Consider the following 21,612-nt stretch of genomic DNA (forward strand, 5'->3'; position numbering starts at 1 on the left):
GCTGAGGCATGAGAATCGCTTGAACCCAGGAGGCAGAGGTTGCAGTGAGCCGATATCGTGCCATTGCACTCCAGCCTGGGTGACAGAGTGAGACTCTGTCTCAAAAAAAAAAAAAAAAAAAAAAAAAAAAAAAAAAAAAAATATATATATATATATATATATATATATATATATATATATGTCCGAGGATGTCACTCTTTTGCCCCAAGCCCTCCAATGGCTTTTCCTTCCCTGGGGCGGGGAGGGGGTAGGGGGGTGGGCAGGATGCTAATGTTCCTAATGGCCCCTAAGCTTCACTTTAATCCATGTGCCTACCTTCTGACCTCATTTCCTACTAGTCTTCCCCTTGATCACTTCACTTCAGCCATGGTGGCCTCCATGACACCTCCGCTATCCCACCTACTAGACAGAAAACTCACAAACCTCAGGATCTTTGCCCTTGTTTCCTGGAACCTCTTCCCCAGATATGGACAACTTATTCCTTCACTTCATTCAGATCTGTTCAAATGACATCTTTATAGCAGAGGCCTTTCATGACATTCTAAATAAAATAATATCCCTCTGTTACTCTCCATCCCTTTTCCTTATCTTATTTTCTGCATATTTCTTTATATCATATACTTATTTGTTTATTGCTACTGTCTGCTCATTAGAATGTAAGTTCCATGAGGTCAGGGACTTTTGCTATTGTGTTAATGCTGTTAGAATTGTGGCTGACACACATAGGTACTCCTTAAATATTTACTGAATGGAAAAACAAATCTCCAGTTTCTCATTGAGTATTATGTTCACTTCATAAGACTAACTCTATTTGGTAAAAGCCTTGGGGTTATTAGATAACGTGCCCTCAGTAGGCTGTGACTCGGGAGAGGGCTTTTAACAGTAAGGATTGCTTTGGAGCTTCGGACTTGTCAATTGATGCATTTATCGCCCATTCTTCCCCAATGGCCTAAGCACAAGATGCAGGAATGGAGACCCAGAGTTGATCAGGGTGGGACAGGATGGCTGGAACAGTCACACTGTGTGACACTGGCCAGCGCTGGCTGGAGGGTTTACTCCTAGAAATATGGTTAAAAGCCAGCCTCAATCCAGCCCCAGGTGTTTCAAGTGCTCACCCCATCTCCCGAGCTGACTTTCCTTTTATTTTAGGCTGAGCTGTAGGTTTACATTCGGCAGCATCCAGCTGAGGTTTTGTAATCAACAGTGAAGGTGAAAAGCCTGAGCAAGCCTGCAGAGACAGCGGAAGGCAGGCTAATGGCACCAGGACGCAGAAGGTCCCAGTAACCAGAAAAGACAGCAGAACCGTAAATAACCCCTAGGTTTGTGGCATCCACAGAACCAGGGCGTAACCCTTTCATCTCTCAGTCATGCAAAGGACCAAAGCTAATGTCCTTAAAAAGCTTAGGAAAGAGTTGCAGCCCGACAGCATCACAATCTTGGATATTTACTGACCAGGGGGAGTAGAAGCCAGAAAGATTGCATTTAACAGGCAGAGTTATTTGGCAGATTTACCTACATTTGATTTGAAATTCTCTTTGGGTGGAATTTGCTTTTTATTTTTTCTCTCTCTAGTGCTTGTAACAAGCTGTTTTCCCTCGCATGTTACTGTTGTTAATTACCTTCTGAGTTTCTTAGTCACATGGCACTGGTGCTGGAGAAGACCTGAGAGGGATTCTTGCCCAGACCCCTTGTTCTGTAGATAAGGTAGCGGAAGTTCAGCAAAGTGAAGCACTCACTCTGTAGCCTGTAAGTGACGACAGTTAGGAATGGTCCATGGGCCTTCTGATGAATATATTAGCCCCATCTGTCACCCAGGGATGAAGCCACACTTAGATATAAGGTGTCTTTGCTTGAAAGTCAAGGCCAGGCATAGTCTTCAGGTTCTACCACCTTTCCTCATCTTTCTCCACCTCCAGTCCCAAGCCCCCAGAGCCCTGATCATGGTCCTTGGCCTGAGGCCCAACGTTGCCCTCCTTTCTTGGCTCCTTGTCTAAGGACAAAGTACGAGTTCAATCTCTGCCTCTCCAAGCTTCACCCTGGGAAAATTCCTTCATCTCTCAGTTTCCTTCTTTGCAAAATTGGGAATAATGCTACCAACCTTGTAAGGCTGCTGTGTTGCTGTCCACAATAAATGAAATGAGAGAATTTCCTATGACTTTGTAGATAAATACCAGGCAGCGTCTCCCCTCCTCCACCAAATCCCACGTCTTCATTGTCTTGCCTTCAGTTATTATTAAGTAGGAAATGACTGTGATAAAATAACTCACAACCCCGTTTGACCTTCAGCAAGGTGCAAATAAGTGATAAAGCTTAATGTGTTTGAATAGCCAGAGGCTGTTGAGACCCATTAGCAGAAAGAGTTGGATCTCTTTCCCCAAAGCCCTGAAGTACCAGGCAGGACCTGAGCTGCCCCAAGCCCTGCTGGGACCTACCAGCTGTCTGAAAGAGAAGCCAGGAGAGGTGATGCCGCCAGCTTCACCTCTGAGATTCCTGTTCCCTGTGCATCTTTGATAACAAACGGCCTCTATGCACCTTTCCACCACACTCCCACCCATTCATTACTGCAGTGGTGTCCAGAAAATTTGTCCAGAACTTTAAAATGGGCGTAAAAGATTACTAAGAAAGGTTTTTCAATGAAATGCTAGATGCGCTCTATGAGATTATTCAACTCTATACAGTCTGTGCTCTCATTGTCTTTGAGTTACTTTATACCTCTGTAAATTGTAGAAAACTCATAGTAATTCCAACGATTCTCATCAATAGAGATGATGCAAATGAATCTTGTCCAGGTGCAGGAGCAATTGACTCCCTTCTGGGCAAGAGGCTGGTTTTGCATCCATTAGCAAACTTATTCTAACATTCCTGGTTGCCTAAATATATCCTTTGGATCTTCTTTGGAATCATTTAAAAATATTGTAATGATTCTATCATTAGTTAATGAGTGGAATAAAATCTTGGACATGTGTTCATTAAATATTTTTAAGATAGTCATGATTTTAGTTTTTCAAAAAGTTATTTATCCTTTGCGGGATGGGGTGGCTCACGCCTGTAATCCCACCACTTTGGGAGGCCAAGGTGGGTGGATCACCTGAGGTCAGGAGTTGGAGATCAGCCTGGCCAACATGGTGAAACCCCACCTCTACTAAAAACACAAACATTAGCTGGGGGTGGTGGCACACAGCTGTAATCCTAGCTACTCGGGAGGCTGAGGCAGGAGAATCACTTGAACCTGGGAGGCTGAGGTTGCAGTAAGCTGAGATCCTGCCAGTGCACTCCAGTCTGGGCGACAGAGCAAGACTCTGTCTCAAAAAAAAAAAAAAAAAAAAAAATTATCCTTCGACATTAGGGACCTCCTACCCTGCAGAACTTGGCTCACACGAACTTCTTGGAGGAACCCTCCTTGGTTTCATTCACTGAGTCCCAGAAGCTCTTACTGTCCCTACAACACTTTAGGTCCATGGCTTCATCCTAGCATCTTTGTTCCTGCATTACCTCCCCAATAGACCATCATCCCGAAGATCACTGACCACTTGGTGGAATCCTGGATGCCCTTGAAACTCCTAGCCCTATGCCTTACACAGGATAGATACAGTATTGAGTCAACACTTTTATTTGCCTTACAAAGTCTCAGACATCTTGAAATCCTTGAATTAGTTCCTGATTACTAAATATTGACTAGACATCCAAGTGTTAGTTTGGGTTCAAAAATAATAAGAAATAATAAATGGAAAAATGCCTAGCCCTTGCATATTGTTTACTACATGTCAGAAACTATTGTGAGCATTGTTATGTATGTCTACTTATTTAATCCTCACAATAAGCTTATGAGGTTGTTCTACTCCAACCTGATGTGATAAATAAGGAATTGAGGCAGAGAAAATGTACATAACACACCTGTGTATAGATGTAGATATGAGCAGGCCTTGCAGGGCAGGGCCATGGGCACCAGCAGCCTGTGCTGGCCTCTGGATGGCTCTGAGTCCATGAGGGAGCACATTTAATAACAAACAAAAACTGCCATCACAGATTAAGAGTGGCCGGGAAGAAAGCAAAACATTGTATATTTCTGCATTTTAACAGTGCTTTGTTTCTGCCTTTTGAACAAAGGCCCTACATTTTCCATTTTCCATTTGCGTTGGGCCCTGCAAATCTGATAGCTGGTCCTGGCTATAGGGGCTGCCTTATTAGCAGATGAGGGTCTTTTCCTGTCAGTCCGTCAGATCCCAGAACACTCAGTCCTTGTGCCCCCACATGTGCATGTGAGGTTTTCAGATGTTTCTGCATCTGAACTTCAGAAGTAGATAAAGCTTGGGCTGTCCTGGGATCACAGCCTGGACGTGGAAGCGCTCACACAGTGAAAGGAGAGTTTGCCGCTGGCTCTTTACTGTGCTGATAAGGTTGTGGAGAGTAACAGCTCTGGAGCTGGCCCCCTGAGTTTGTATCCCAGCCTCTGCCATTTACCATCTGTGTTACCTTGGGCAATTTTCTTAGATTTCCTCTGTATATTAGAATGGAAGTAAAAATAGTACTTGCATCCTACGGCTGTGTCTGCAGCATGGTAAGCCTTCAATACCTGTTAGCTGTTTTTATACATTTATTGAACATTTATAAAAGTCTTGGAGCCAGAGAGTTAAGATGTAGAGATAGATAGATAGATAGATAGATAGATAGACAGACAGATACATACATACATACATACATACAAATTGTAGATGAGTTAGAGAGATATATCTGGATATACAGATACAGATACATGTGTGACTCTGCAAAGATTAAACTGACTGGGAGCAGAGGAACCTTTGCAGCAACGAGAAAACGTGCCCTGCCTAAAGGCATTCATATTCAATGTTTAGAAAGAAAACACTGAGTGGTCAAAGAACAAATGTTGCCAAATGTTACGGGTCATATTTTGTCTGTAGGCCATCCTATATGTGAACATGATTTTTTTTGAAAGATAGGTTTCCTAAGTTGGTGTTTCTTAGCCTGTGATACCAAAATAATATACTAAAATATATTCATTGAATCTATCATTCCGGATAATAGAAATGGCAAAACACCCAATAATATGTTGAGAAATTTTTCCAGGTTTTGAAAAGAAAATAAATCTAGAATATTTAAACTCTTCAATAATGCATTATACAGATTTTTAAATGTTGAGCATGGGCACTTCTATCGTTTGAATGTGTGTCCCACCAAATTCATATGTTGGAACCTAAGGCCCCATATGGTAGTACCAAGAGGAGGGGGTTTTAGGAGGTAATGAAGTTATGAGGACTCCAGCTTCATGAATGGGGTTGGTACCCTTAACTAACTGTCCCTTTTGCCCTTCTGCCTTCCCCATGAGCGGGTATAACGTTCGCCCCTTCTGCCATGTGAAGGTCCAGCATCCACCCCTCCACCAAACAAAGACACAACAAGAAGGCGCCATCTTGAAAGCAGAGAGCAGCCCACACCAGACATGAAGTCTGCCAGTGCCTTGATCTTGGGCTTCCCAGCCTCCAGATCTGTGAAATAAATATGTATTATTTATAAATTACCCTGTCTCAGATATATTGTTATAGCAGCACAAACAGACTAAGACAGACACTTATTTTTTAAGGGAGTTGCTTGTTTTGAAACTAGTTATCTCCAGGGAATGATATAGTTTGGCTCTGTTTCCCTACTCAAATCTCATGTCAAATTATAATCCTCAGTGTTGGAGGAGAGGCCTGGTGGAAGGTGACTTGATCATGGGGATGGATTTCCCCCTTGCTGTTCTCATGATAGTGAGTTCTCACAAGATCTGGTTGTTTTAAAAGTGTGTAGCGCTTCCCCCTTCTTTCTCTTCCTCATTCTCCACCCATGTAAGATGTGCCTGCTTCCCCTTTGCCTTCTGCCATGATTGTAAGTTTCCTGAGGCCTCCCCAACTGTGCTTCTGTATAGCCTGTGGAACTGTGAGTCTTTAAACCTCTTTTCTTCATACATTACCCAATTTCAGGTAGCTCTCCATAGCAATACAAGAATGGACTAATAATGATATTGTCAGCCAAAGATTATACCAGCAGGCACAAGACAGAGGAAAATAATCCACATCCAGAATTTTTGGACTCTTTGCCTCCCTGAGTATAAAACCCCCGACACTGCCCCCAGCAAGGTAGATATCCACAGACTACCTAGATAACTTCTACTCTGATTAACTCCAGATTCTCTCTGCTCTGTACTCACACTGACTCTGGTTCCTTCTCCTGACCACCCAGCCCCATGTGACTACAGTATGTGGGTCCCACCCCTTTTCTGCCTATTGTTAAGCCACTCTGGACTGACTAGCATTTGCAGTCCCCACATCAGCATTCCCCAAACCCACACTTTTAACACACACATAAGATCTGTCTCATCAAGTATAAAAGGGTATAACTCAGAGGTACACATGACTGGGGGAGGGGAGCCATTCATGCCTAAAATACATCAAATCAGATGGATAAGCCATTAGTTTCTGCAGCTAATCTTGTAGTAATCATATATTTAAATCATTATGAATCATAAGTCCAAGCAGATGTTATGAAACACAAGTTTTTCTGGCTATAAATATTTTAAGTGAGAGAAAAGATGTCAACTGATGTCCAACTATTCATTTCTAAACAATATCACTTTTAAATAAAGATGCCTTTCATGATATAAGCAAATGCATAAAGAAGGTATGGTCAATAACATAGAGGATAAAACACACAGCAGATTATCTCTGAAGGATATTTCAATTCCCACAGGATATAATGGAAATTCCTAAAACTTCTAGGGAAAGAGATAAAACAATGTGTTCCCTACTTTGATGGATAGGATACTAATGTTTTCTCTTCCAGAGCACACATTCCTTAGGAAACAGAAACACAAGGTAATGGCTTGGATTTTTAACTAAATTGCTGCCTCCTACTCTATGTATTTGCAACTCTGGAAGTTCAGATTTGTTTTGGTTACCTGTTTGCAGAGGAAATTCACTTCCCTGAGGTTTAAATGGACTTGAGAACTCTCTTTGGTTGTTCCAAAGCTGTATTAGCAAACTCTTATATTTGCAGGTACACACACATGCACCTCCAACACACACACACACGCGTGCGCGCGCACACACACACACACAGGAACATGAGCTACCTTGGACTTATACTGCAAGATTGTATTAGGTTTGTGCAAAAGTAATTTTGCGATTTTTGACATTAAATGTAACGGCAAGAAGCACAATTCATTTTGCACCAACCTAATAAAAGGCATGTAGCCCCTGGTTCCCAACACCTGCTTTTTAAACCAGTGAAGAAATGCATGATCAAGATATGTACACTGTTCAACATGGGAACACTTGAAAGAAGGAAGTAAATAAAACACAAGTACACGTGACTGGCATTGCAATAAGCTGGTGACCTTGGAGGTGGAAGGGATTGGATTTACTTAATTTTTTTGGTAAGGCACCTACAAGACAGAGTACCACATTTAGTAAGTCACCCCTGTGAATTTCCCAGAGTGCACTGAATCAGCCTTCTCCATCCCTTGCTTTCTGCCCTTGGCTCTATAGCCTTCACTTTCAATGACCCTGAGGGCCAGCTGGAGGAACTGGACTTCCCAAGGTTTTCTGAGATTGTCTCTGTTACTCATGTACACCCTGTGCTTGTAAAGCAGCCAGCTGGGAGCAGCATTCAGAACAGGGAATTGGGCACATTGCTGACATTTAGAAAATGTAAACAAAGAGAATTCACGCAACTTTGCCAGTTAGCAATCAGTGACTATCAACCCCTCTCACCTTCACCACTGCCCCTCCTTTAAAATGGGCGCATAGAGAGTTTCTTGTGAGTTTAACAGTGTAAGATTAAAACAAAAAGAGTCACAAGGATCTAGTCATGCCTTGATAACATTTCCCACTTAATAAAGCTGTAAAAATGTATGTGTGTGTGTGTGTGTGTGTACGCATGCACGTGCATGAGTCTACACTACAAATAATCTTTTGCAATAAAGATGTTACTCTATTTGATTTTATTTTACTTGGACCCATTTTAACTCTTCAGTTTTAAAAATCTGAGTTCTATTAAATATTAAAGAACAAGACCAAGCATAGCTTCTCACAACCCAACCATGAAGTTGCATTAGTAGCCAAGATAACGTATAGAAGATATAGTCGGATCCCCTTCTATTTTAAATATCTTTCTTGTGTTGTACAATAATAACCATTCTTTTTCTTCTGGCACATGAGTATTCCCAATGTAAAAAACTATGGCTATTCTACAGTAACAAATGTTGATAATTCTAAGAACATTTCTGCATCACCCCATCATACTTCTCCTCTGAGTGTTCAGGGCCAAAAATGCTTTTATGGATTTGCTCATATGGTCTCATCTGTGAAGAAGTAGGTTCCAGGATGATGGCATTTCCAGGAGTAACTATTTACTTAGAAAATGACTAATGGGCCATGAATGCTTTCTCAATTTGAGATTTATTATCTCTGATTTCTTATCAAATTCTCGCGGGTAGTGAGACTACTTAAACCTATGCAATAAAGCTGTCAAAGAGGGAAAGAAAGAGATTCGATGAGAGAAAAACGTAAAAGAAATAAAATTTGTGATGTCTCCCTAAGGTCTTTTAAAAAAAATTTGGAAAAGAAATTGAATGTAAACTTTATGCAGAATATAAAAAACGTGCATTCTTTGGCCTATAGTCAGGTAAGAAAATTGGTGGTGGCCAATGAACATTTTTGCAAAGACAAGTGCACAGATGTACAGATCCAAAGAGCCATCTCAAGTTTGCCAGGTCCTTGCTCTTTGGCCTTAAGCAACCTCCTTAATCTCTTGGCACCTCTGCTCTCTCTACTGTAAAAGGAGACCTCCTTCATAGGGTTACTGAGAAGATTTAAAGAGGAAACATAGCAAAGTGCCTGGTGCAGTGCCTGCTACACAGTAGGCTCTGAGTCTTCTGGGGAAAATGTAGGGGGAAAAAGAACTAGCACAGCAGGACCTTGACTAGAGGGTCAGGCAAAGATGAGCAGTTGGAACTCATGACTGGGTTCCTCAAAAAAGCTCAAACCGAGGTGGGCCGATCATGAGGTCAGGAGATCAAGACCATCCTGGCTAACATGGTGAAACCCTGTCTCTACTAAAAATACAAACAATTAGCAGGGCATGGTGGTGCGTGCCTGTAGGCCCAGCTACTTGGGAGGCTGTGGCAGGAGAATCGCTTGAACCCGGGAGGTGGAGGTTGCAGTGAGCCGAGATCCTGAGATCGCGCCATTGCACTCCAGCCTGGGCTACAGAGCCAGACTCCATTGGAAACAAAACAAAACAAAACAAAAAAACAAAAAAACTCAAACCCTAGGAGGTCATCAAAGACTGATTAAAATAATTAAAATGTCAGTGCCTCAGGCTGTGTGTATGGCTTAATGTATGTAAAAGAAAAAACTTAATTATTTAGAAAATCACTCTGCTCTCCACCACTGTTTTAGCTGAGGTTAAGTTCCATTCTGTTTCCACAGCAGAGCCTCTCCATTTGCAGGATCCACACGGACATCCAGCTGCCCCGTGCCTTGACCTTTACTTAGCGGCAGCTGCAAAGAAACAAGAATATTGCTAATAGTTGTATTCTGTTCCTCTCCAATAATAGAAATGGACTTTCCCCACCTCTTACTGGTTATGTTTTTCATTAGGCAATTTCTGAGTTTTGAAATTAAGCATGTTTTACATAGCACAAGAACATCTTAAGTTCAGTCTACCTAATGTCTATTGTGGCTGATACTCTTATTGTATCTTCAACTCAATTTATGGATAAGATACAGACCTTTGATGTCTGCTGATGAGAACATGGTTTAAATTTCTTTTTACTTTCTATTCACCATTCCTTCACCACTTAGTCACTCATTATATCATTAATAAGCTGCTTGATGATTCTAACTGTAACAAAATGCTAGAGAACAAACTCTAAGTGGAAAATATCATAATAGAAGATTTTAGAGTTACATCAGATTGCAGTTAATTGAATCCATATAATGTGAAGCATATTTCAGAACGGAATTATTTTACCACAGTTATAAATAGGGGCTGAATAGAGCTTAGACGAAGGAAGTGCAGGCTGCAGAGGCAAGTCTACCAAGGTTCTGATCTCATTTTAAACATTTCAACTTCCCACAAGCTGTGTGACCTATTGCAAATTACTTAACATCTGTATGCCTCAGTGTCTTCAACTATATATTGAGAATAGTCGTACCTATCTAGAGATTAAATGAGATAGCATAGAGACTCTAAAGATTAGAGTTGATAAAAATGGAAAATGATGATAACCACTGAGAATGACTTTTTTTCAGAAAAAAATGATCAGCTGTATATTTTTGATAAAATGTTTAGAGTACTCTTCCAAATCAAGGGATTTGGGCAGTGATGAGACTAGCCAAGTGAATGAAAGTCAAAACTAAGAAAATATATATAACAAAAGTTTGTTGTACAAAATCGGTGCAACAAATCAGTGCCCAGAGATCCACAGAACGTAGAGATGAAGAATGAGACAAAAGGGATCTCAGGATTAGTCTGATAAACAGTAACAGGCAGCATGGAGAGGCCAAAAGGAACAAGCCAGGAAGCTACCAAATGACACTAACACCAAAACTCAGTACCTTAATTCCAAGGAAACGTTCCTCTTCACCTGCATGAGAACCAAGGAATGTTATTATTAGCATCATCATCATCAACAGATAATATTTGCTAAACACTCACTAAGTGCCAGGTACTAGTAAAACTCTTTGCTTGTATTATGTGTTTCTCTAACAACCTTATAAGGTTGCCACTAGACTTACCAGTCTTATCTGCAGATGAGGAGGCCCAGGTTTAGAGCGTTTAAGCAACTTACCCAGCATCAAACCTCTATGGCAGAGCCAGTGTTCCTGCCAGATTGGTCTGACATTAAACTCCAACCTCTTAACCAAAACAAACAAATAATGACAATGACAACACGCAGAAAAAGGGGATTTCTGGAGCTTCCAATGTGTGCACAGCAGACTGTAGCAATACTGGCCATTGCAGTACTGGGCCTGGTATGCTGGAGTTGGCTGGATCCAGTTCCCAACTCCATGTTCAGTGACTGCATTGGTAGCATAGCAGGAGTATTTACACTTTGGAAATTGGCAAATACCACAAATTGGGCTTTTTTTTTAATCCTGGAGAGCTGGTTATTAAACACTCCCCAACACACACTGCCCGCAGATCTTTGGTGGTGATACTCACCAACAGTTTGAGGGTCTGGCCAATGAATTCACTTCTGTCCTGTTCATTGTCTCGCTTCTATTTTGAGGAAAGTAAACATCTCAAGCAATTAAATTCCACATGTTCATTTATCCATTCTTTCTTTCCAACAGCTTGTTATTGATTAAAGATAAACTTATTTGAGCCAAAACTCAAGTGATATTTACAGTCTAGGAGCTAGGATGAATAATTCTATGTTTTCAGGAAATATACCATTGATTTTCTGTACTATATGATACCACACTTCCTGTGAGTTATTATGAATATTAAAATAAATGTTTTTGAAATTAAATTTCAGTTTTTACTTATAGATACAGAGGGTACATGTATAGAATTGTTACATGAGTATGTTGGACCCAGGTTCTGAGCATAGTACCCAATAGGCAGTTTTTCAATCCATGCCTTCTTCTCTCCCCCTACTTTTGGGAGTTACAGTGTCTATTGTTCCCATGTTTATGTCCACATGTGCATATGGTATTTGGTTTTCCATTTCTGCATTAATTCAGTTAGGATTATGGCCTCCAGACCCATCCAGGTTGCTGCAAAAGACATGATTTCATTCTTTTTTATGGCTGCATAATATTTCATGATGTGTATGTACCACATTTTCTTTATCCAATCCACCATTAATGAGCACCTGGGTTGATTTCATGTCTTTGCTATTGCGAGTATCACAGCGATTAACATACAAGTACATGCGTCTTTTTGGTGTAATGATCTACATATACTCCTTTGAGTATATACCCAGTAATGGGATTGCTGGGTCAAATGGTAGCTCCGTTTTAAGTTCTTTGGGAAATCTCCACGCTACTTTCCATAGTGGCTGAACTAACTTACATTCTCATCAATAGTGTATAAGCCTTCCCTTTTCTCTGCAGCCTTGCCAGCATCTGTTGTTTTTTGTCTTTTTAATAATCGCCATTCTGACTGGTATGAGATGAAATGTCACTGTGGTTTTTATTTGCACTTCTCTGATTACTAGTGATGATGAGCATTTTTCATATATTTGTTGTTCACTAGCATGTCTTCTTTTGAGAAGTGTCTTTTCTTGTCTTTTGCCCACTTTTTAATGGAGTTATTTATCTTTCGCTTGTTGATTTGTTTAAAGTTCTTATAGATTCTGGATATTAACCTTTGTCAGATGCATAGTTTGTGAATATTTTATCCCTTTCTATAGGTTGTCTGTTTACTCTGTTGATGGTTTATTTTGCTGTGAAGAAGCTCTTTAGCTTAATTAGGTCCCACTTGTCAAGTTTTGTTTTTGTAACAATCTTGTTTGGGCACTTGGCCATACATTCATAACCAAGGCCAATGTTAACAAGGGTATTTCCTAGCTTTTCCTCTAGAATTTTTATAGTTTGAGGTCTTACATTTAATTTGAATCTTTGATCAATCTTTTCTTTTTTTTTTTGGAGATGGAGTCTGTCTCTGTCGCCGAGGCTGGAGTGCAGTGGCGCAATCTTGGCTCACTGCAACCTCCTCTTCTCCTGGATTCAAGTGATTCTCCTGCCTCAGACTCCTGAGTAGCTGGGACTACAGGAGTGTGCCACCACGCCAGGCTAATCTTTGTATTTTTAGGAGAGATGGGATTTCACCATGTTGGCCAGGGTGGTCTCAATCTCTTGACCTTGTGATCCGCCCACCTCGCCTCCCAAAGTGCTAGGATTACAGGTATGAGCCACCATGCCCAGCCTGATCAATCTTAAGTTAATTTTTGTATATGGTAAAAAGTAAGGGTTTAGTTTCATTCTTCTGCATATGGCTGGCCAGTTATCCCAGCACCATTTATTGAATAGGGTGTCCTTTCCCCATTGCTTGTTTTTGTTGGCCTTGTCAAAGGTCTGATGGTTGTAGGTGTGTGGCTTTAATTCTGAGTTGTTTACTTTGTTCCATTGGTCCGTGGGTCTGTTTTTGTGCCAATACCATGATATTTTGGTTACTGAAGCCTTGAGTAAACTCAGGTAGTGTGATGCCTCCAGTTTTGTTCCTTTTGCCTAGGATTGTTTTGGTTATTCAGGCTCTTTTTTGGTTCCATATGAATTTTAGAATAGATTTTTCTAATTCTGTGAAGAATAATGTTAGTAGTTTGATAGGAATAACATTGAATCTGTACATTTCTGTGAGCAGTATGGCCATTTTAAAGATATTGATTCTTCTAATCCATGAGCATGGGATATTTTTTCATATTTTTGTGTCATCTCTGATTTCTTTCTGCTGTGTTTTGAAGTTCTCCTTGTATAGATCTTTCACCTCCTTTGTTAGTTATATTCCTAGATATTTCATTTTCTTTGTGGCTATTATAAATGGGATCATGTTCTTGATTTGACTCAGCCTGGACATTTTGGTGTATAGAAATGCTACTGATATTTGTACATTGACTTTTGCATACTGAAACCTTGCTAATATCATTTATTGGTTCTAGTAGTCTTTTGATAGAGTCTTTAGGGTTTTCTAAGTATAGAACCATATCAGATAGTTTGACTTCTTTTGCTATTTGGATGCCTTTTGTTTCTTTCTCTTACCTGATTGCTCTAGCTGGGACTTCCAGTACAATGTTGAATAGGAGTGGGGAGAGTGGGCTCCTTGCCTTGCTCCAGTTCTCAAGGGGAAGGGTTGTGGCTTCTGCCTGTTCAGTATGATGTTGGCTGTGTGTTTGGCATAGATGACTGTTACTATTTTGAGGTACGTTCCTTCTATAGCCAGTCTGTTGAGGGTTTTTATGATGAAGGGATATTGGATTTTATTGCAAGCTTTTTGTGCATCTATTGAGATGATCACATGGTTTTTGCTTTTAATTCTGCTATGTGATGAATCATATTTATTGATTTGTATATGTTGAACCAACCTTGCATCCCAGTAATAAAGCTACTTGATCATGGTGAATTAACTTTTTGGTGCTGGATTCAATTTACTAGGATTTTGTTGAGGATTTTTGCATCTACGTTCATCAGGGATGTTGGCCTGAAGTTTTCTTTCTTTGTCATGTCAGCCATATTTTGGCAGTAGGCTGATGCTGGCTCCATAAAATACGTTAGAGAGGAGTCCCTCCTCCTTGATTGTTTGGAATAGTTTCAGGAGGATTGATACTAGTTCTTCTTTATATATTTGGTACTATTAGGCTGTGAATCCATCTGGTTCAGGGCTTTTTTTGGTTGGTAGGTTTTTTTAAGTTACTGACTCAATTTCAGAGCTCAATATTGATCTATTCAGTATTTCAGTCTCTTCCTGATTCAATCTTGGGAGATTGTGCGTTTCCAGGAATTTATCCATTTCCTCTGAATGTTCTAATGTGTGTGCATAGAGTTCATAGTATTCTCTGAGGATTTTTGTATATCTGTAGAATCAGTTGTAATGTCATGTTTGTCATTTCTGATTGTACTTATTTGGATCTTATCTTTTTTTCTTTGTTAATCTAGCTAACAGTCTATCAACTTTTTTTGTATAATCAACTTTGGTTTCATTGATCTTTTGTAGAAATTTTTGCATCTCAATTTTATTAAGTTCTCTAATTTTAGTTATTTATTTTCTTCTGCTAGCTTAGAAGTTGGTTTATTCTTTTTGTTTCAGTTCCTTCAGGTGCACAATTAAATTGTTAATTTGAGATATTTCTAACCCTTTGATAAAGGTATTTAGGGCTATAAACTTTCCTCTTAACTCTTCTTTGGCTGCATCCTGGAGATTTTGGTAAGTTGTGTATCTATTTTCATTGATTTCAAATAACTTTTTGTTTCTACCTTAACTTCAGTGTCCATCCAGGAATTATTCAGGAGCATGTTGTTTAATTTCCATGTATTTTTATAGTTTTGAGAGATCTGCTTGATATCAACTTCTATTTTTATTGCACTGTGGTCTGAGAGTGTGCTTGGTGTGATTTCAACTATTTTGAATGTATTGAGACTTGCTTTATGACTTAGCATGTGGTCAATCTTAGAATATGTTCTGTGTGCAGATAAGAAGAATGTATGTGGTTGTTGGGTGGAATGTTCTGTAGATCTCTATTAGGTCAAATTGGTCAAGTATCAAGTTCAAGTCCCATTTTTTTTTGTTAGTTTTCTGCCTTGATGATCAGTCTGATGCTGCCAGTGGGGTGTTGAGGTCTCCCACTATTGTTGTGTGGTTGTCTAAGTCTTTTTGTAGGCTAAGAAGAACTTGTTTTATGAATCTGGGTGTTCCAATATTGGGTACATATATATTTAGGATAGTTAAGGCTTCTTGTTGAATTTTGCCATTTATCATCATGGAATGTTTTCCTTGTCCTTAATTTTTATTGTTTTAAAGTCTGTTTTATCTAATACAGGAATAGCAATGTCTGCTCTTTTTTTGTTTTCTGCTTGCCTGGTAAGTCTTTCCTCTTCCTTTTACTTTGAGCCTGTGGGTGCCATTACATGTGAGATGGATCTCTTAAAGACTACAGATGGTTGGGTCTTGTTTTTTATGCAACCTGTCATACTTTGTCTTTTAAGTGAGGAATTTTGCCCATTTAGATTCAAGGTTAGTATTTATATCTGTGATTTTGGTCCTGTCATTGTGTTGTTAGCTTGTTGTTATGTAGACTTGATCACATAGTTGCTTTGTAGTGCCTGTGGGCTGTGTGCTTAGGTGTGTTTTTGTGGTAGCAGGTATCATTTTTTTGGATTCCATGTTTAGTGCTTCCTTAAGGACCTCTTGTAAGGCTGGTCTAGTTAAGATATACTCCCTCAGCATTTGCTTGTCTGAGAAGAATTTGATTTCTCTTTCACTTATGAAGCTTAGTTTGGCAGAATATAGACGTCTTGGTTGAAATTTCTTTTCTTTAAGGATGTTGAAAATAGGCCCCCAATCTTTTCTGGCTTGTAAGGTTTCTGCTGAGAGGTCTGCTGCTAGCTTGATGAAATTCCCTCTGTATGTGACCCGACCCTTCTCTATAGCTTCCTTGAAGATTTTTTTCTTTTGTATTAGCCTTGGTGAATCTGATGACTATGTGCCTTGGGGATGGTCATCTTTTATAGTATCTAGCTGGGGTTCTCTGTATTTCTTGGATTTGCATATCAACCTCTCTAGTAAGATTAAGGAAATTTTCATGAACTATATCCTAAGATATATTTTTCAAGTTGCCTATTCTCTTTCCTCTTTCAGCTATGCCAGTGAATCATAGGTTTGATCTTTTTACACAATCCCATATTTCTCAGAGGTTTTGTTCATTTTTCTTAATTCTTTTTTCTTTATTTTTGTCTGATTAAATTGATTCAAATAACTGGTCTTTGAGCTCTGAGATTCTTTCCTCTGCTTGTATCTTCTGCTATTAATACTTCTGATTGTGTTATAAAATTCTTATAGTGAGTTTTTCAGCTTTAGAAGTTCAGATTGGTTCTTTCTCACAATGGCTATTTCATCTTTCAGCTTTTGGATTGTTTTAATGGGTTCTTTGGATTCCTTGAATTGGGTTTCAACTGTCTCCCGAATCTCAGTGAGTTTGCTTGCCATCCAGATTCTGACTTCTACATCTATCATTTCAATCATTTCAGACTGGTTAAGAACCATTGCTGGGGAGCTAGTGGACTCACTTGAAGGTAAGGGGACTCTCTGGCTATTTGGGTTGCCAGAGTTCTTGTGCTGATTCTTTCTTATCTGGGGTGGGGGGTATTGGTGTTCCTTTAATTGTGGTGTAAGTTGAGTATAGTCTGTTGGCTTCATTTCTGGATGCTTTCAGAGGGTCACGGCTCTGTACAGGATCTTCATGTATGTGTGAATTCTTGCACTTGGTTTCATGGCTGTATATATTAGCAAGATAAATTTTTCGTGTTGTAGTTTGGCCTGTGATCTAGTCAATGGAGCTTAAGAATAGTGGCCAGTAGCTAGGTTAATACCCAGCCATGCAGCTCTTTTGTCCTTTTCACGTTCACAGGTGTGCTCACCAGGTCCACTCCTGAGCCTTTAGGGAGCCCCTCTGATACCCGACACTATGCCTCTGTTTCTTTTGTTAGGTTTTCTGAGCCACAGGCCCCTCTTAGGCAGAGGCTGCAGCAGGGAGATATGCCACATTCTTTCTAGACCACCATGTGGAGACAGGCATGCCCTGCTCCTGCCCTGGCCTAGGAACCGATGCATCTCGCCCCTCTAAGTGCTCTGAGGGTGGGGAGCTCCTCTCTCACTCAAGTGCCAGCCACAGATCTCTGCTTTGTACTCCCACATTGCGTGTTGCAGCCCTGGAGGCACCAGGATGTCCTGTAGCTTGGGTTTGGGTTCTGGCTGCACTAGGGACTCTGATGTGCTCCTGGGCCACCAGGAAAATACTCAAGTGCAGCAACACCGGCAGAGCTGCAGGAGCTGCACTGTGCATCTGCTTCTGCAAGGTGGCTAGGTATGAACCCTGGGAGGGGCCGGCAGGCAGGTGGCCTTTCAGAGCAGTTGTACCCCAGTCCCACAGGGAAGCTGGCCCCACTCTTTCCCGGCTCTGAGGTCAGCTGGGGTCCATGCCTCCCTGATGGGAGTGGGGAGCCCTGGGGGATGAGCATTTATGGCCACTCTCCCCTGGAGTTGCCCAGTGTGCAAGAGCTTCCAGGCTCCATGCCACCCAAAGGCCTGTCTCTGCCTGCTTCCTGGGAGAAACCCCTGCCAGCTCACACATCCATCGGGGGGGCAGGGTCACCTGTAGCTAGGATCCCAAAGGTCTGTGATGAGAGTGAGTCATCCTTCAGTTCCCTCACTCATCCCTTTCCCAGGATACATTTGGGGTCGGGAACTGGCCCTGGCATCCAGGTACCTTGTGCAGAGATCCCAGCTTCCTTCCTTTTTAGCCTCACCTTCAGTGTTGCCATCTCATCCACTCTCAACATCTTTCTCCAAAGATCTGCTCAAATTATGGTGGTTTACTCAATAATTTGGTCTCTCTCAGTGGGAGCAGCACTTCCTGGCTGCATCTAGTTGGCCATCTTGTCCCCAGTCCTCAGAAGTGGTATTTTTTAAAGCACCCATTGTTACAAAAACAATGCTGTTTTGACTGAGTTCTGACTCCTCAGTTAGTATATTGGGGGATTTCTTCACATACGCTGAATGCCACTCTAAACCAGGGACTCTGTCATTGGCTGGTAATAGAAAGTTCTTATTCTTAAAAATCTGATATTGCATTAATAGGGAGACAGAAACACGAGCAACATGTATAATTCCTTGTGCTAAGTGCTGTAAGAGAGGTCTGTATGAAGGATTCCGGGAGACCAGAAGCCATGCACTAACTTGGGTGGGCAAGTCACTGGAAGATAGGAATCCAACGAAGAAAGGCACAGAAAAGGGAAAAAAGACAATGCGATTAAAGATAAAGCAAGCATTGTGTTGCCTGTTAGAGGGCAGTCAGAGTTTCTACTGGAATGATAAATTAGGCCACATCAAGGAGAATCTGGACAATTGGAAAAGAAATGCCTCCTCCATTGCTGCCAATGGGAGATTGCTGTGGTGGTCATATGCAAGGCCGAATAAAGGAGAGAGAGGAGATGGAACGGGAGATACTCAGTCTCCAGAATCAATAATAAGAAACGAAACTCAAGACTGGCAGGGAAGAGAGAATGGATTGGAGGGAGACTTAAAGGGTGTGAATAGGCAACCTTTGATGCCTGACTTGATGGGATGAGGGGATAAAGTAGGAGGTGTGGGTAGTAAAAGCCCAGGCTTCAGAATGCTTTCCTATTCCATAACTTCAGCAATACAGCTGGAACTATGTCCTTCCATGTAAACAAGGACAAACATACCTAACCCACCAGTGATGTGGAGCATCAGATGACAATAAGGACGACCTGAAATATGCTCCCATTCACTTGGCATTAGGGCATATGACCTTTCTCGTCCCTGGCACATTGCTTGGGACATAATATACCCTCAATAAATCTTTGTTCAGAGAGGAAGAGGGAACAAGGATGGCTCGGAAGACAGAGTTTAAGTAAAAACACGCAGCTAAGTTCCTTAGCTTGTCAAAGGGCAAGCTGCATTTCTGAAAATATGGACAGAATATTGACGTGCTCCTGACATGTGGTTCTAAGTGGTGCTTTCTTCTATTTCAGCTGCTCTAGTTCTACACCAGGGAAGTTCAGAGAGGGTCATTCTATCACAGTGCTTTCCCCTGTATAGGCTAACCTGTTTATAGTTGAGGGACAACAAAACACCTATTTTTAGAAGCAGCCAAATAATGGATCTTCTAACTACTAATGTGGAGATAAGCTTAGAAGTTTTAAACACAGTCTGTGGCTATAAAATTGCCCATGCATGATGGAACAGGGTAAGTGAAAGCCTCTATTCCCTCTAGACTCATCCTGTCATGGATTGCAGCCTTCTTATTCATGTGTTAAATGTTGATCTCAGAAAGCATAGAGCCATTTCTGCTGGGAGCTGCTATCATCTCTCTGCCACTCAGCCAGTCCATTTTTGTACCTGCACGCTCCTCGATACATATTAAATGATTTTTAGGAGGTGTAGAGGATAGATCAAAGCCTTAGGAAATGGAGGAAGGTAAAATAAAATTTATAATTCAGGGAAAGTATGTGTGGATGGTCTCTTCTTAAGACTGAAAAGCATAGACATCTAGTTTAATCATTTCTAGCCAATTCTCCTTGTAGCCCCTGTGTTTGGAAGACCATCAAACACTCCTACTCTCTTAAAGGCAGAATGTTTAGCTTGAAAGTTTCAACGGACTCTGTTTGTTTCCTTCTCCTCCTGTCATAGCAGGCTTTTGTTTTTTAACTATATTGTTTAAGTATGAGAAAATAGACAAATAAAATAGTGGTTTTCCCTGTGCATTTCGAAGGCATTTATCAGAACCCAGCAATAAATCTTATTTTATTTGAAGTTATATCAACCAGTCATCAATCTTCCAAAGACAAGTGTCTTGATGAGCAGAATGCTAAGTGGACCCAAAGGTGAATGCGTGGCCATGGCCTTTTCTGTATTAACATTTTCCTCTTTGTCCATTCATAAAATGTAAATTTAATTGTCTTGAAATGCTGTCGAGGTTTTAAAATTTTTCTTTGCATGGTATTATACCAAGACTCATTTATTCATGTCTTAAATGATGATGCAAGCTTCCTAGCAGTGAATAGCTCTAATTATGATCAGGTCCCTAGCCATTTCATGTTAAATAGCTTTGATAGTCCAACAGATTGGGAGGAAATTGTTCTTCAGTTGATTTGACCCCCTGTTTCTCTCCTCTTTCCCTGAGATTTATTCCCAGACAATTGAGGTGTTTCTGTCATTTATAATATGTATTATTTTAGCCCTGATTTCAATTCAAACCTCTGAGGCTGCATAACTTGAGGTTAAACTGCAGATTTCCTTCCTGCTTAATACGGGAAACCAGGTTCAAAATATCTGGCCTGGGGACACTGAACCATCCTTTAAAAATAAACCACACAATTTTAAAATAAAAAACATACCTAGTTTCATATACCTAGAAAATTTCCACTTCAAACAGAAATCCTAAATGAAAACAATGGTCTTCAGGTTTTCTTATTTTATTTGAAAAGTAAAGATCAAGTAAGTAATTATTATTCAATAATTTTGCCTTAGGTAATAGAATTTCAGGCAAGGTAAGTGATTGCATAAAAGGAAGGAAATACATAAGTGGCTGAGAGTCTGAGTCTTGGGGGAAAATATTTGATACATCAACTAACTAGCTTTCCAAATGATTATTTCTAAAGAAAATGGGGAGCCAATCTATCCAGTGACATTCTGATCCAGTTCGCTTCATCCCATTCACTGCAGCACACCTCCCTCCCTGACCCCCACACAGGTAGGATTAGAGAGTTAGGTCTTCATGTTCGGTCAGCAGAAATGAACCTGAAAACAACCTGTGAGTTCTCATCTCCCTAGGGTTCCTGAGAAGCAGTCACCCCCTCTCTCCTTGGCATCAAATAGAGATAAAGAGTTTCAAGATTATTATTACAAAAGAATTTGGTTTTTCAAGTTTATTTCTTCCCCTTACAGACACATTCTGCAGTGTGAGGACAATACAGGAGATTTTCTTGAAAGATTAAGCTTGGGAATTTAAACCATTTCGGAATTTACTTAAAGAGATAGGACTCAAAATAGAGATTTACTAATTCCATAGATAATCTGCAATGATTTTCCAAGAAAACCTTTCTTCTTCTTTCAAAGGAAATTAAATGGAAGCAGAATTATCTTTCAGAAAGACTAACTTGGGTAGATTCCCAGTTGCCTTGCCTAGGTAGTCTCCTTCCTTGTCAAAGTGCCCAGTCCCCGCTCTCCTAGTCACTTGAGCCCCACCATCTCCTGCTCTTCCACTTGCAAATGTCTCACACTCTGCCTGAGCCTGTGGTGAAAAAATTACACACATCACACCTAGCCAATAAAATGCACTGGGTTCTCTGGTTGACCTCTAGCTTTTCATAC

General features: G+C 40.6%; 1 protein-coding gene across 1 annotated transcript in view; it reads right to left on the reverse strand.

Annotated features, from left to right (window-relative positions):
• Positions 1 to 8,224: 8,224 nt before the first annotated feature.
• Positions 8,225 to 21,612, reverse strand: part of LOC117976769 (putative uncharacterized protein encoded by LINC01387) — an 80,466-nt gene continuing 67,078 nt past the window's right edge. The window contains exons 4-6 of the mRNA XM_057300425.2: positions 11,224 to 11,280; positions 10,617 to 10,645; positions 8,225 to 9,557 (exon numbers count right to left, since the gene is read on the reverse strand). Of these exons, the coding sequence (XP_057156408.1) occupies positions 9,548 to 9,557; positions 10,617 to 10,645; positions 11,224 to 11,280 (96 nt within the window). The 3' untranslated portion in view covers positions 8,225 to 9,547. The remainder of the gene's footprint in view (positions 9,558 to 10,616; positions 10,646 to 11,223; positions 11,281 to 21,612) is intronic.

This window comes from Pan paniscus, chromosome 17 (assembly GCF_029289425.2).
Source record: "Pan paniscus chromosome 17, NHGRI_mPanPan1-v2.0_pri, whole genome shotgun sequence".
NCBI lineage: Eukaryota > Metazoa > Chordata > Mammalia > Primates > Hominidae > Pan > Pan paniscus.